General features: G+C 41.4%; 4 protein-coding genes across 7 annotated transcripts; 3 read left to right on the top strand and 1 right to left on the bottom strand.

Annotated features, from left to right (window-relative positions):
* Positions 1-162: 162 nt before the first annotated feature.
* LOC108029669 (NAD kinase) lies at positions 163-5,137 on the bottom strand. Of its 4 annotated transcripts, none has more exons than XM_017102108.3 (4): positions 4,913-5,137; positions 1,458-1,775; positions 808-1,396; positions 163-746 (listed from the first exon to the last, which is right to left on the bottom strand). In XM_017102108.3, exons 1-4 carry the CDS (start codon positions 5,074-5,076, stop codon positions 459-461), a joined length of 1,359 nt encoding a protein of 452 aa, XP_016957597.1. In that variant the 5' UTR covers positions 5,077-5,137; the 3' UTR covers positions 163-458. The 4 variants fall into 4 exon arrangements, with proteins under 4 accessions (XP_016957597.1, XP_016957596.1, XP_016957594.1 ...); XM_017102107.3 differs by lacking the exon at positions 4,913-5,137 and adding an exon at positions 4,121-4,459; XM_017102105.3 differs by lacking the exon at positions 4,913-5,137 and adding an exon at positions 2,718-2,989.
* On the top strand, positions 2,981-7,738 carry LOC108029670 (grpE protein homolog, mitochondrial). The gene is made up of 4 exons (XM_017102111.3): positions 2,981-3,128; positions 5,959-6,279; positions 6,376-6,697; positions 7,158-7,738. The coding sequence occupies exons 2-4, from the start codon at positions 6,194-6,196 to the stop codon at positions 7,416-7,418; spliced, it is 669 nt and encodes a 222-aa protein (XP_016957600.1). The 5' UTR covers positions 2,981-3,128; positions 5,959-6,193; the 3' UTR covers positions 7,419-7,738.
* Positions 7,739-8,060: 322 nt separating this feature from the next.
* LOC108029794 (uncharacterized) lies at positions 8,061-9,360 on the top strand. The gene has a single exon (XM_017102308.3). It carries the CDS (start codon positions 8,076-8,078, stop codon positions 9,198-9,200), a length of 1,125 nt encoding a protein of 374 aa, XP_016957797.1. The 5' UTR covers positions 8,061-8,075; the 3' UTR covers positions 9,201-9,360.
* Positions 9,361-12,411: 3,051 nt separating this feature from the next.
* LOC108029331 (odorant receptor 67a) lies at positions 12,412-13,910 on the top strand. The gene is made up of 4 exons (XM_017101526.1): positions 12,412-13,259; positions 13,333-13,534; positions 13,589-13,744; positions 13,798-13,910. Exons 1-4 carry the CDS (start codon positions 12,412-12,414, stop codon positions 13,849-13,851), a joined length of 1,260 nt encoding a protein of 419 aa, XP_016957015.1. The 3' UTR covers positions 13,852-13,910.
* The last annotated feature ends 1,299 nt before the right edge of the window (positions 13,911-15,209 follow it).

Raw genomic sequence — 15,209 nt, 5'->3', positions numbered from 1 at the left:
TATGTTTCTAAATTATTATCAAGCTAATTTTAATAAACGGAACTAAATAATCCGTTAGTAGTTACAAGCTAAACTTAAAAGTTGTTAATTTTTTTCTACAAACTCTATTTCTTATTTAAATTATTATTTTTATATTGACACAAATTACGTTATTAACTGGAGTTTACAGATTATAGTTTTGCATAGGCCAGTAATTGGGTTTTACTAACTGTATTTATTTTTATCTAGCAGAAATGTTCAATATTTTAGTATTGCTTTATAACCTATACTCTTCTTGAAAGGATGATGATTACAAGGAGTAAAAACTATACAACTTTTTTAACATTTAGCCTTTTCAATTTTTTCAAAACATATTCTTTCAAAATACTCAAAAATTACACACTAAATAAAGTGAAAAAACTAGGACTACAACTAACAGCCCTAACCTAAGGTTACGATTAGCAAGTAGGACTTACGCACTATACATCATACAATTTCATATTCTCGATCTCGTCCAGCGTGTCCTCAGATCCGGAAGCAGTGAGGTCCGACAGTTCGTCGAGGCACTTCTGCCGCTTACGCACATTCCAGTGAAGTCCATCGGCGAGAGAGGCGAACCAATCGGATATTTGATCCTGAGCACATATGCAGGGCACGGGATATATGGAGGTGGTCACGCGGAGGCTGTCACCGTGGAAGAGCTCCTGCCTATTCCGCCCATCGAAGCTGACCCACGATGTGTTGCGGCTCTCAGGGGAAACTGATATCTACAAAAAATTTATTAACCCTACTAGGTGATTTTCTAATTGCGACCAGCAAGTAACCCACCTTCAGCTCCACTCCTGCTGGCACCACAATGGGTCGGAAGCTCAGCGAATGCGGGCAAATGGGAGTCACCATAATGGCCGGCACGGAGGGATGAATCATGGAGGCACCGGCTGCGGCTGCGTAAGCCGTGCTTCCCGTAGGCGTCGACACAATCAGCCCATCACCCTGCACCGACGTTATGTACTTGCCGTCCAGGAACAAGTCAATATTGCTGAGATACGGCGAGGGACCCCGATCAATCACCACTTCGTTAAGCACCAGAATGCTGTTGGCCGCAGGTGCCGCGATGCCCGCTCCATCGGGATCTACCTCCTGAGTCTTTTCCTCATGCTTTCTATCGCTCCTGCGATGCATCACACAGCGTAGACGACTGCGAAGAGTTAGTGCTGCGTGTCCCTCCAGGACACTTGTGAGCTGCTCCTGAAAGTTGTCGAAACGGAAGGGTGTCAGGAAACCCAATGAGCCCAAATGGAAGGCCATGACTGGAGGTACAGATTGCTGGAAAAGCAGGGAGGCATACAGAAGTGTGCCATCGCCTCCAAGACAGACTATGAAGTCTATACGATCGGTGAGGTCATCGCGGCCATCTCTGAGGGGTCAATCGTTTGAGTTTTTAATCTATTTGTGAATTGGTTTGAAAACACACTCACTTAAAAGTGACAAGCTTATCACGAATGGCCTTGAACTGAACATTTTCGTTGAGCTGTGCATCCTCCAACACCGCTGACTCCACCCAGACCACCATGTGCTTATCCTGCAGCAGCCAATCCACCAGTTGGACAAACGGCGCCAGCACCGAGGCATCGCTGACCTTCTTGATCACCAGAACAGTTAGAGGTGGCTTGTACCAGGTAAGACGCTGGCTGGCCGGATCCTGAATCTGCATCACCATTGCAGAGTTTTTCATTATGCGGCCACATGGTCCGAATTGCTGGACAGGCGAAGGGGCATTCAAACTGCGAGTACGCCTAAAAAAGAAAGGCAAAACGAAGGATGTTAAAACGTATATAAATATGTATCAATCGCTCTCAAGACCTTAGTAAATGCCGTTTGGCTTGCACTCCTAAAGCTGGCTCCTCTTGAATGCAGTTGTTATTGCAATCACTTACATCCTCCCACTTCACATTATTGAACTCTTCGATGCTTAGGGAACTATGAAGCGGAAACAAAGCAACCGCCTGCGGCTGATAAGGACGCATGGGGAACATTTTGAAAACTTTTTATTTACGATTTCAGGGGATTCAGAAATGGCCTGTTTTTCGCTTCTTATTTAACTTTAAGCTACAAGCTAACTTCAACTAACTGTTATCAACCTTATGCAAATGGCGACAAGAAAAACAGACAGAAGCAACAGAATATAACTTAATGGCATGGGATTCAAAAGAATCGCATTGGAGATTCTCCTTCTTGGTTGCCTTCGTAAGCACACTGAGAGAAGTGCTTTGCGGGTAAGAAACCCTAAAAGTCTCACCAAAAACCCGAGCTTAGAACTCTAACTTCTCTAAGGTTATGAATACCACTTAAGACGCTCTTCTTCAAAACGTTAAACCAAAAAAATTAAGGTAACAAAAAGTTTTTTATAGTGATGGCAAAACGGTTCCACAATGTTAACAAAGTTAGCAAGTTCAAATTTTGAATAGATTAATTCTTGAGTGTCAGCGGTACACTCAAGTGCTCGACTACCATAGTCCCGGGTCGAGAAGCTTTGTTTTAAAGAGTTTTAAATTATACATATCTAACGTATCCATCGTTTCTAACTTTTCACCACACTTTTATCAAAATTTACACTGAAACGAAATCTTTGTCGCATTTGATTAGCCGTGGAACTCAGCGGCACCATCGTGCAACTGAATTGGGTCGGCATGCAATCTTATCGATAGTATAACGTTTTCAGCTGTTTGTCCACTTACGGCCAGGTGCCGGATCGTTTGCGTTTCCCACCTGACGCCGATCCGTTGCTATTTGCATTTTCTCGGGACCGGCCCCGTTCTAGACAATTCCCGTTCTCGTCCCGCTGTGCCTTTTTCTGCCTATTCCGCTGCAGACAGAATCGGGTAATGGGACTGAATCCGTCCTGGTTGTGGTGGTATACATGCACGCTGTTGGGCAATCCGTAGTGCCAGCGCTGGTTCAAGCGATTCTCGTGCAAGGTGGCTAAATCAATGTCCGACAAGCAGGCCATTCTGCCAGCAACACTTCTTTTTGGGCTCCTAAACCGCCGGAAAACCTGTGAAACTTATCTTCGTACTTCAGCTTCGTACACATCGACTTTTGGAATGCAGTCAGACAGCATTGTTTTAGCCAGCAAAAAAGGGACCAAGGTTAGTTTTGTTTCCACAACAAATTTTCAATTTAAAAATAACACGCCCACGCACTTTTGATCGACGAGCCAACAAAATATGGGCGTAAAAAAGTGCCAGCAGTAAAAGAGAAAGTGTTTTATGAGCGCAGGAGGACAAAAACTGGTAATTAGCTGGTGGAGTGCGTTGGTAAAAGCTCTTTTGTGTTGACTTTGATTTTTTGTGAGGCAGAGACCATTTTCCAAAGAGTTTCCACTTAATTACTACGCTCAGCTCTCCGGAAAATTGGAGGGAGTAAAACGACGGAGGGCCCTGAAAGTGTCAACCGGGCGATCGCGTGCGCGAGCAACAACTGAGCAGCCGGGTTGACAAGGTTGGTCCGAAGCGATCTGCGTTTTTTACTCTTCGCCTTTAAGAGTTCCCAGTTTTCCGATTCATAAAGCTACTGCAGAGCGCAGGCGCAGGGGCCTAGGCGCACAATTAACAGGTCAATTGATGACACCGAATATATCAATACGAATCAATTGCCGAAAAAGAAGCTCGTTTCTAGACCAAGAGCGCTTTTTGATTTCATTGAACAAGACAAACCATTTCTTCGAGGGCACCTACGAGATGGTTCATTAAACTTTGATTGCAAAAGATTCGTATCATGTGTGAGCGACAGCATCTAGCTTTTTTTTCTGAGGTGCGCTGCTATTATGCAAATCCGGTCATGTTACCCAGCTACGTCACATAAAGTATTATTCTAGGTACTATTCAGGATATGGCAAAACCTACTATTACTAAAAACTATTTTAAAGTACAGTTCAAATTAAAATTGAAAACAATTTTTAATGGGTTGTTTTTTTACCTGAGAATTGCTTACAGAAAACGTAAAACGAAATTCTTTTGAAATTTGCAAATCAATAAGGACCTATTCTTGCGTCGATTACTATAGTTGCATGAGAGATGGGAGTCCAATAAGAAAGGCAAAACTGCATGACTACCAGTTCGGGCAGGTGATTAGGACCTACCACCACCAGCTGCTGAGGCCGTCCCCCAATCCCGGAGCCGATGTGGATGCAGTGGCTCCATCAGTCGCTTCAGAGGCATGCAACAGATGCGCTTCATCAGAGGCAGCGCTCTCCTTGCAGAAACGAGTCTGGTGTCCCGGGGTGTTGCTGTCCACCGGCGCGGGCATTTTTCTGTTTCGGCTCTAGATTCCCGTACAGCTCGGGGTCACATCTGGGCCCTCCAAGCAGGAATCCGGCCCTCCAGTTGTTATTCCTCGCACACAGATATGTATTTACACCGCACAGATATGTACTTAAAGAATTTGTATAAGGCAAAAACCTGCGCAAAGTGTTGTTGCTATAACTGTCAACGAATCGCTGAAATAATCGATAGTATCGATAAGTCGGCCTATCGTGAATGTGCGGCGCGTACTTTTAAACCCAACGGATGTCCGCAAACGGCTTCGTCACCCACAACAGTTTCGTCATTCATAATTAATTTGACAAAGGAAGACTTTTGGCATTGCAAATTAGTCAGGCACGTGAAAACACTGTTTATTTTCAGCCTAATTTGTACGTGATTTTAGGTGCCTTTAACATCACAAACAACAAATTTCAAGTTTATTTTTAGAACCACCGGTAAACAAAGTACACATATTTCATGGGAAGCAACTGATGAAATATGATATAAAGCATTAAGTGTACTCAACACCACCCTAATTGGATATTTATAGTGTGATATATACAATATGTTAAATGGATATTCTCCAAATTCACTATTATTCCTATCCTGTTCTATCCTTTCGAACTCACCTGAATTGCTTACGCCTCTCACTCAAATCCAGGACTCTTCTCAAGGGCTTGGGTGAGTTTCCCGGCGATGTGGTTGCGGCTCCATCGTTTTCCTCCTCCAAGGAACTGGACACCGAGCTATTCGCCACCATTTGGCGGGCCAGTTGCAAGTCCTCCTCACGCATATTTTCAAGTTAGGGCCGAGATTCGCGAACAACCTCTTTGTTCCGGTGGCAAGATACAACTAAATGACTTTTCGTGCTTCGTTTTCCAAAATATATACAATGCATGCGCATATGTAATACTTGGCTGAGCTGTTCTCGCCCCACTCGTACTTTGAATTCATTAAGAGCCTCCCGGTATTTACATTTCCAGAGCAACTTTTTCGAGCGGTCCATATTTTGACGGCCCCGGGGCGTGTCCGATCGGCTGAGATCGATTTATAAGCTTTGCGCGGATTAATAGCCGGCGGCGCGTTCTTAATAATATATGTCTGAAGGCAGCGCCAAGAAAATAGGCCCATTTTTGCATTAACACAAATGCTTGGATTTTTAAGTGGACCTGCAAATTTGTTTGATATACTTCTTTCATTTAAATATTCCGTTTGTCCATTTTATATAAGAAATATTTTGTTACTTTGAAATTCAATGCACGAACAAGGTGAATTCTTATGGACTCAGTGCATCAGTAAAGATCCAACACATTACTTGCCAGAAAAAGTATTCTTCCTTTTTCGTTAGATCACTTCCGGGTTAATATTATCACCTCTTTTGAGGCGCTTAAGTCGGTCAGCTTCAATTACAAGTTTGTACGGAAAGTTCATTTGATCGTTTTATGATTTTAAATTAGTTTTAAACTGGTAAAGTATTTGAGTTAAACAACATTTAAGCAGTGTTAAATGTGCTGGTTTTTACATTGGCCCTGAGTTTTATAAAACTAAAAAAAAAACAAGAATCGTTGTAGTGGGAACTTACACTTGACGTAAGATTCCCACTGCTGACAACTGTTACACAATAATGAAAACGACAATATAAATTCATGAATTACCTTATTTCTTCTCATTGCAGTAACAGTTTAAAAAGCCAAAATAAATATCAAGAAAAGTGGCCTAGAACTTTTTGAATTCGGAACTCGGCGCAGTTTCGTTAAGTACGCGTTATCGATAGCTGCGGAGCACCGACGCTACTCTTCTGTCAACATCGATAGAATCGACTGAACGACTGATTGTGGTTCCATCGCTACAGCCGACGATTTTACGTCAAAAGCGAAATAAGTTTATTTAACGTGAAAAAGCGAACCACGATGGCAGCGAAGGCAGCATTACCCCTCCAAATGGTTGGCCGGCGTCTCGTCCAGCTGAGGTCACCGGTCACGGCCCAAAACATGAGGTAGGTCCCGGCCTCATTACTTCCTCTTTTCTGTGACGTAATGAGGGCGCACGCTTGTCGGCAACTGCACGTAATTCTAACATGCCCCTTCCACAGCGCCCTTCGTCTATCCCACCAGCGCCTGCACAGCACAGAAAAACAGCCTGAAGAGGCAGCGGCTGGGTCGGCGGATCAGAAGACGGCCGCCACCCCACCAGAAGTGGAGAAGCTCACCAAGGACCTGGCAGCTGCCAAGGAACAGAACGCCGAGCTCCTCGACAAGTACAAGCGATCCCTCGCCGACAGCGAGAACATGCGCAACAGACTGAACAAGCAGATCAGCGACGCCAAGATATTCGGCATCCAGAGCTTCTGCAAGGACCTGCTCGAGGTGGCGGACACTCTGGGACATGCCACGCAGGCGGTGCCCAAGGATAAGGTACAATTCGTTCATCCTGGGGTGTTTCGCTCCAGGATTTGCTTTGAGAAAAAGTACATAAATGTTAAGGGGCTATGGTACTGATATTTGTCTATTCGTTTGACTGTATTCTATTTAGTGTTTGGGACTCGTGCAGATTAAACACCTTTTGCCTGCCTAAACATATTTTAAATTTAAATTGAGTATCGGATAAGGCAATCCTCATAATTCCTGTACGAAATCCCTTATTTCAGTTAATAATTATCTATACTAGGCACTACAAATATTAGTTAAAAGGATAATAATTACTCAACAAATTTCGGGACAATAATTTACAAATGTTATTTTAGGTTTCTCTAATCAATTTAAAATGTCCATCGCCGCATTTGACGGCAATAATAATTAGTTTCGTAACTATATTTATCGTTATGGATAGACTTTAGAACTTGCTTAAAGGAAAACTAATCAAAACTTTTTACAGCTCAACGGCAACGCTGATTTGAAGAACCTGTACGAGGGCCTAACCATGACACGCGCCGCGCTGCTGCAAGTGTTCAAGCGACACGGTTTGGAACCTCTGGATCCCATCAACCAGAAGTTCGACCCCAATCAGCATGAGGCACTGTTCCAAAAGGAGGACAAGACCGTCGAAGCCAACACCGTGGTGGAGGTCACAAAGCTGGGCTACAAACTGCATGAGCGTTGCATACGGCCCGCCCTGGTGGGCGTGTCCAAGTGTTGATAGCCAAGCGGCTGCCCAGTGGTGTGCGAAATTTCCGGTCCCCCATTTCCTCAAAAAGCAACCTTCCATTTACATGGTGTCGCTCTCACTTGTTTGCAATTTGTTTTCTGCTGCAAAATTCTTGTACGTAAACCCCGTGTAAATACAACCTACGCTCAAATGCACACTTTGGACAGCGCTTGCGAATTTAAAATTCCTCCTAGTTTTTAAGAGATCTGTGACTGGATTTGATGGCCACAATTTGTACCACACGCGTTGTCATCAAGTGTTCCATATAAGGTTTAATTACGATAATAAAAACATGTGTTAGTTTGTTGAAATACAGCGCAGTTTCCTTTGCTTTCGAACTTCTTGTAATCCTGCTTATCCAGGTCTCATCAGCTCTCTTTGATTTTTGTTTTCGTTCGCCATAGAAATGTGAAACCCTCTTCTAAAACCATTTCTTTTGTCAACAAAATCCAGGTAGCCACGGTATAACATGCCTGCTCTCCGCGTGGGTGGAAAATTCGAGGGAAAATCAAGTTTCAATGCCCCAGCAGGTAGCAGAATTCAGAGAACCCCAGATGGCGGCTGAGATTTATTCACGAGATCAAAGTCTTTTTCGAGAGGTCTTGAGCTGTCGTGGTTAGTTGTCCTTAAACAGTTTAAGTGAACGGAATGATTGGTGTGTTCATGCGTTTTCTCTGGCCCCTGGCCATGATGCAGTGTATCCAGGCTAGGGTTGCGATGCGACCTCTTTTCTACGGGCAGGACAGTGCTGTCATAGTGGACATCAATAGAAAATTTCCACCCAGGCTGGATTCCAAGTTACAGAACGCCCTGTACTACAACATGCCGGTTTACAAGCTGATTAAACCCAATCTACCTACGACAACGACAACCACAACCACGGCTGCTCCAAGCTCAGACTATCCCGCCGATCTTGTGGACATAGCGCACAAAAAGTTGGGCCTGAAAAGTCTACCGAGCATTGAGGAGCTGGGCGAAATGATTGGCACTGATAATGTCCGGGAAACCATCGATTATGTACGCACTCTGGCCGGTACTGACGAGGGGCTAGCGCTGATGAAACAATATCTGGACACTTTGAACTTCGAGCAGGTGGAAGAGAATGTGGCGGAGGCGACGGAGAAGGCTGACGACGACGACGATGAAAACGCCATGGACAATGCCAGTTATTATGATATGCCCCAGGAAAAGCCTACCACCCCCAGCCCTGAGTTGGGCCTAATGCAACGCCTCGGCGACTTCATGGAGCAGTACATCCCTTGGTCAGCACAGATTCCCACTTCTTCAACTCCTCCGGTCACCGCTCAGCCATCTGGGTCGTTCCAGCCCGTATTCGTGGCTCCTCCTGCGAGCATGAAACCCTTGCGTCCGATCCTGGTCAGGCAACCGCTTCCCTACCACTATCCCATTCCCCTGCGACCTGTGGCGTTGCCCACCAATAAACCGATTCAAATGCCCAGCAGCAGCACTCCAGCACCCAAACCGCATCTGAACACTCCCAGACTGCCGGAGAACGCCGAGCTCAAACACTCCGGATTGTCTCCACACATCCAGCAGCTCGCCAAAGTGGCCAACATTCCGCCCCAGGTCGTCGAACGCTTCCTAGAGCGGCAGCCGAAACTGGCGGAGCTGGCCAAGCGGCTGAGTACCCTGGCACTCAGTCCAGAACAAACCCAGGCCATGAACTCCCAGGTGCTCAAAGCCATCCAGAACGCCCTGAGCAAGAACGACGATCTTCAGCGGCTCATCGAGGCGTCCCAGGCCCTTAAATAGGCCCCATATGTACATGCGTAGCCCTAGAACCATTTCAAAGAAAATAAATCTCCCCCAAACAAACTTTTTACAATTCCTTTCGGTTTTTATTCATTTAAGGATGATAAAATAAATAAATAAAATAAATACTTAGACGTAGTGCTTTCTATGATCAAGACAATTTCTGTATATTTAAATACCCGTACAATAGATACAAATGAAGCTGTGGCAAGTACCTCAAAACGCGAGGGCTTGGTCCGAAGATGCGATCCAGCACGTTATTAAATACTGCCTAATTTCTCTGGCGTTTCTTGCACAACAGTAGCCATATGGTAACCTTTGCCACTGCTTAAATGTGGTTTCTACGCTCTGCGCTCAAATATTGTTCAACAATTTAAATAAAATGCAAGGCCACAAGAAGCGCCGCACGTGGTATGATTGTTGATGGGATTTTTGTATGTCCTTGAAAATAGCACTCAAGAGCCCTAAAAAGGGGCAGTGAGCGTGCAAAGGACGTCAGAGCTGCATTGAAGTGGGAAAAGATGAACTGTCTGACAATTTAAATGAAATGCAAATCCAAGCAGAGGGTTAGGCATTTGGTAAGATTGTCGGTGGTTTTTCTGTGTCCCTTAGGTAGCACTCAATTACCCTGAAAATGGGAAAGCGAGCGTGCAAGAGACAGCACAAATTATGGTAACAACGCAAAGGAAATCTTCGCGTAATTGTCCGACAATTTAAATGAAATGCAAAACCAAGGAAATAGTTAGGCATTTGGTAAGGTTGTCGAAGAGATTTCTATATGTCCTTGAAAATAGCACTCAGCTGCCCTGAAGAATGGGAAGTGAGCGTGCATAGGACAACACGTGGTTCTAGAGGTCGAGAGCAAAACTCCGAGAAATATACTTCGATCGCAGCAAAGTGAAAAAGCAATGTGACGTCAACAGTGGGACCTTAAACGGTGACTACAAAAACGCCCCTCCTCAGGGTTGCCATCTCTTCAGGTCGTACGAAGTAGCCAGAAAATGTAAACGGTTGAACACACATTAATAATTTAAATTTCCATTTTCGAAACTTGCAAGCAATGCGAAATGCGGTTTAAAGGAATCAGATTCGTAATTGAAAAGTAACATATATGGCTTATAACGTAACAAAATATATATCTTGTAATAAAACCGCCAACCTTAAATCGGTTAGCCGCGCCACGAACCAATCCATTTACGCCAATCGAGGACAAGACCCGGAATACCCTATGGGCATTTCCACAAGAAAGTCGAAATTTATTTCAAAGTAAATAGATTCCAAGCCTAGCCACTTAATTTGTATACAATTTGTTTGATTTTAAATATAAATCCTGTTAAAATTATTAACAAGTTTTTTTTTTATATTTCTCTTCTGTTGAAGTTTTATCCAATGCGTTGTTTACATGTCAAACCAAGCGAAAAATTTTAAACTAAATGGAAATGATCTTCTGGCAGTTCTTGAGTCAATCCAATTGTATTTCAACCGTGCACATTCTACAAAAACTCACATTAAAATAAGCCAACATAATTCGCATGAATCAAGGGTTGAATGGATTTTCACATAAGCCACTTAAAAATGCGACAAGTACGCAATCTAGAGCGTGGAAACACTAAAAACTCAAGCCCATTATCAAAAGTTGATTCCACACGATTTCGAAAAATGTAATAACAGAAATCTCTTCCAACCAAATACGGTTTGCTTAATGCATTAATGTACGTAAGAAACATAAAGGATTTGGGTTGGAAAAGATTTCTCTTTACTCAGCTTAAGGGAGCAAGAAAGAAAGTTAATGTTGGCAAGCCGAAGTTTGTATACCCTTGAAGTTATAAAAAATAATCAACTTTAGTAACACCACGTGAAATTTTTATTCCTTTTTAGCAGACCATTTTCTTGGCATCTATATGTTAGAGTAGTCCGATTTTTATTAAATTCAATTCGAAATTCTAAAAAATATAAAAAATTGTATTCCCAATATTATAAGATAATATGTCAAAAAGCCCCAAAGCTTTAATTTGTTTCATACTATTTTCCCACCAATTTTTCGATCGTTTCATGACAGCTATATGATATAGTCGTCCGATTTTGACAAAATTTAATTCGAAACTCAGAACTAATGAAAAATTGTTCTTTCCAATCTTAGAAGGTTATATGTTAAAATACACCAATGATAAAATGTTGTATATTTTCCGACTAATTTTCCGATTGTGATATGTTAAAAAACACACACAAAAATAAATATTACTTCGGTGTTTCTGACATATGTACTCTTCGGAATATCATTCCTTTAATATTTCTGAATTTTATTAATGTTTTTAGACAATCAGAAATTTATTTCTTACTAACCCAGCGAGGACTAGAATACAATATGCTTCATAAAAAAAAGAAAAAAAGTGTTACTTAATCAGTAATTCACACATTTTCAAAGTTTTTTTTTAGGTTCAACTAGAAGGGAATTTTATCTCGAATACAATAAAAGGTGTCTCGATCCGAAAGGACGTTTTCTTTTTCCCCTTTCCTTCTGGCCAATTAACCGAGAAATCGCAAGTCAAACCGTAACTTTTAAAAAACCTGGAATTCGCTTCTGAAATTTGCGAAAACGTACATCAAGTAAGTTCAACTTATGAGTATACTTTATTTGCTTTGTCAAGATATTTTACCCACTAATATGCAAATTATTTAAATTTCGACGAAAAATTTATCAAACCAGCTAAGCATGTAAGTCTGTAAAAAAACATGTACAAAATCATTGATTTAATAATTGTTTTATAAAGTTAGTTGAGGCTACTCTATAATTGCAGCACGTGTGTTGTGCCTACCAAGTACACAAGTGTATGCGCATAAGTAATTATGGGAAAACAACAGGTTTTAGGTATTTAAGAAAATTATTAGCATGTTTATTTTTCAAATTAAAAAAAACTTGGATTAATTTGTGAATTTCTACGTATTAGATACATATTAAATACATAAAACTATGCTCTACTAAATTAAATTTTTTTGAAATAAAATACAAGTTTTATTTCATTTGTAATTTTTCTAAATTGTGGAATTTGGACGGCTGATAATATTTTTCGCAAGAAAAGGTAATGTTTTTTGTTTCAGTGTAAACTCTAAAAGGGAATAGAAAATCTTGCGGTTTCTGCTAAATTAACGGCCTATATAAAGACGAAATCCTTTTATATACTCTTCATTGTGTAATCAGTTCAAATCCGCAATGAGTTTCGATTTCTTAAGGAATAATTTGTTATGGCGAAAGGATGATGATGGGAAAACACCCAAAAGAGCCTATCACATTGTCGATGATTTTCTGAGACTGCCTGTGACCTTTTACAACTCTGTGGGCATAGATCCTTATAATTCGGGCCAAAATCACGGACTTTGGTTTCGTCTTTATTTTGCGCTGAATTGGATCAACACTGTATTTACCGTCATTTTGGAGATCATGTTTTTTTCGACCATTGTGTCGGATGATGAAAAATTCCTCGAGAGCTGCATAACATTGGGCTACTTGTCTTTTGTGATTGTCGGCTTCCTGAAGTTAATTTCTGTGCTGACTAAAAAGAAAAAGCTCACTAGCTTAGTTCGGCACTTGGAGTCCTGCTTCCCGTCGCCCAGCGCAAGTGATCAGGAACAATATGCCGTGAAGACCTTCCTGAAACGATGCAAGATTTTCACAATGGGGTTTGGTGTTCTCCTCACCACTATGTGCTTGGCGCACATCCTGATTCCCCTGGTCATATACTATTTTCAGAGATGGGTGCTCAATTCACTAGATCTTGAGCGTGAACTGCCGTTTTTTGGCTTGGCTCCTTGGGATTATAGCGGCTATATGTTTTATCCTACCTACTTTCTTCAATCAATCGCCGCCTACACGGTGACTTGCGGAGCCATATCCAACGATATCATGATATTTGCCGTGGTTTTTCAGGTCCTTATGCACTACGACAGACTGTCTAGGGTTCTCCGGGAGTTCAAGGTTCGGAACCATAACGAATCTGAAGGAGCTGAGGAGGATTTAAAAGCATTGCGGTCTTTGGTTGCAAACCACATCGATATACTTCGGTTGGTAAAAATAATTAAATGCCTAAATTTTTAATTTAAGCGTCAAATGATTAACGCTTCGAATTTTTTTTAGACTTACCGACGTGATGAACGACGTCTTCGGAGTTCCCTTGTTATTGAACTTCTTGGTCTCTTCACTGCTTGTCTGCCTAGTGGGGTTTCAATTAACCATCGAGTTCAGCCCGGCGTATTTTGGCAAACAAGTTCTACTCTTGGCCTCGGCCATTGTGGAGGTGTATCTTCTCTGTTCCTTCAGCCAGATGCTGATCGATGCGGTCCGTCGAGTATAAAACACGCTTAAATGTACCTACCTAACTAGGCAATTTTAGAGTGGAAAGATCAGCTTGGCGGCTTACGAGATGAATTGGATCGAGGCCGATATGCGATGCCGAAAGATGCTAATATTCCTTTCTTTGCGGGCCCAGAAGCCAGTATGCCTTAAAGCTACTGTAGTCTTGGACCTATCCAATGAGACGATGAGTATCGTAAGTATCTTTGCAATGGGTTCGTAATTGGTTAAATTGTGTTCGTTTTGCAGTTTTTGGGCATGTCGTATAGATTCTTTTGCGCTCTTCGCACTATGTATCCGTGAATGAAGATAAGCGTTTTCAAGGAAAACTATGTTAAAATTTTTTTAATCAAGAGTATAATGAAATTTTAAAATACTCAACCCGCACAAAACACCATGTATGTTACTTTTAAATAATGAAATGTAAAATGATTACTACAAACCCCTACTTCACAAAATAATACATTAGATTGCCAAATAAATATGACATGACGTGATATCAGTCACAAACTCTCCCATTCCTTTGGTTGCTTTAAAATATCGTTTTGTGTCTGTGAATCTCTATCAAACAAAAACACCTTTGCAACGATCGCACCTTCAACATATAAAAGATCTGCTATTAAGTTGTGACGAAAATGTATTATCCTTGTGGACGGCAGTCTACGTAGTGAATAGGCGCATCGAAGGGTTGCAAAGGCGACTACTTTATATACATATAAGGTGGGTTTCAATACTATAAGACACCATAAATTTCTTTAATAATTTTTTATTAAAAGTCGTATTAAAGTGAATGTGCTTATACTTTATTTTTATAAGAAAGCAAAGAATTTCATGTGAAAATATTTTGTATTTGCCTCCGTGGCATTAGTAATAGCAAAATCTTAGTTTTTATAATTATAAGACATCCTTTATTTAAGGCTTATAAAAACTCGTTGTGGACAATATTTGGCTATGTTTCAGTTTATTAGTAGTCAATAGAATCTCCATTAGCTTTTACAACACAAAACCACCTTTTTATTGACTCTTTAAAATTTGTAAAGGGTTCCCCATTAAGAATCGACGTTTTTACCTTTTCAGTGTTAAAATACTGACGGCTATTGGCATAGTCCCTAGTTTCAACAGAACAATCGGTCAAATATGTTTTGGTTGCCTTGCTCACATGAGCTCGAGCGTAATCCTGTTGAAAAGTGAAGGGCACTTCCTTATTTTCCTCAAGAAAAGGTTTTACACTTCTTTCTAATACTCGGATGTATTGGGTGCTTTCCTTTTAGATGATATGAACTGTAAATCAAGCGTGGTTTTTGAGGTGAAACCCCAAACACCAACACTGAAGAAAAGTTGCCTTAGAAAAATTTCTTTACAACATGTATTTACCTAGCGTGTTTCAGTCGGTGTAGATATGTTTTTGGCAAAATCAAAAAGTCGAGCTTTTTTGTGTTGAGATTTTAATAATTTTTGAAAGTTTTATGTAGGTGCACCGCTGCAGAGTCCGCCAACCTGACGTTTTTGAAACCTTATTGAACATTCTTTTATAATTATTCGTCGTTCCCGCTTAAAGAGGGCTAATTTCCGGCCAGTTGATCGTTTTACATTGTAATTTCGAGGATTCCTCAAAACATTTCTGTTATCGCATCCCTGCTCCTATTAATTTTTCTCGAAAT

This window comes from Drosophila biarmipes, chromosome 2R (assembly GCF_025231255.1).
Source record: "Drosophila biarmipes strain raj3 chromosome 2R, RU_DBia_V1.1, whole genome shotgun sequence".
Taxonomy (NCBI): Eukaryota; Metazoa; Arthropoda; class Insecta; order Diptera; family Drosophilidae; genus Drosophila; species Drosophila biarmipes.
This window is presented reverse-complemented; position numbering and strand designations above follow the sequence as displayed.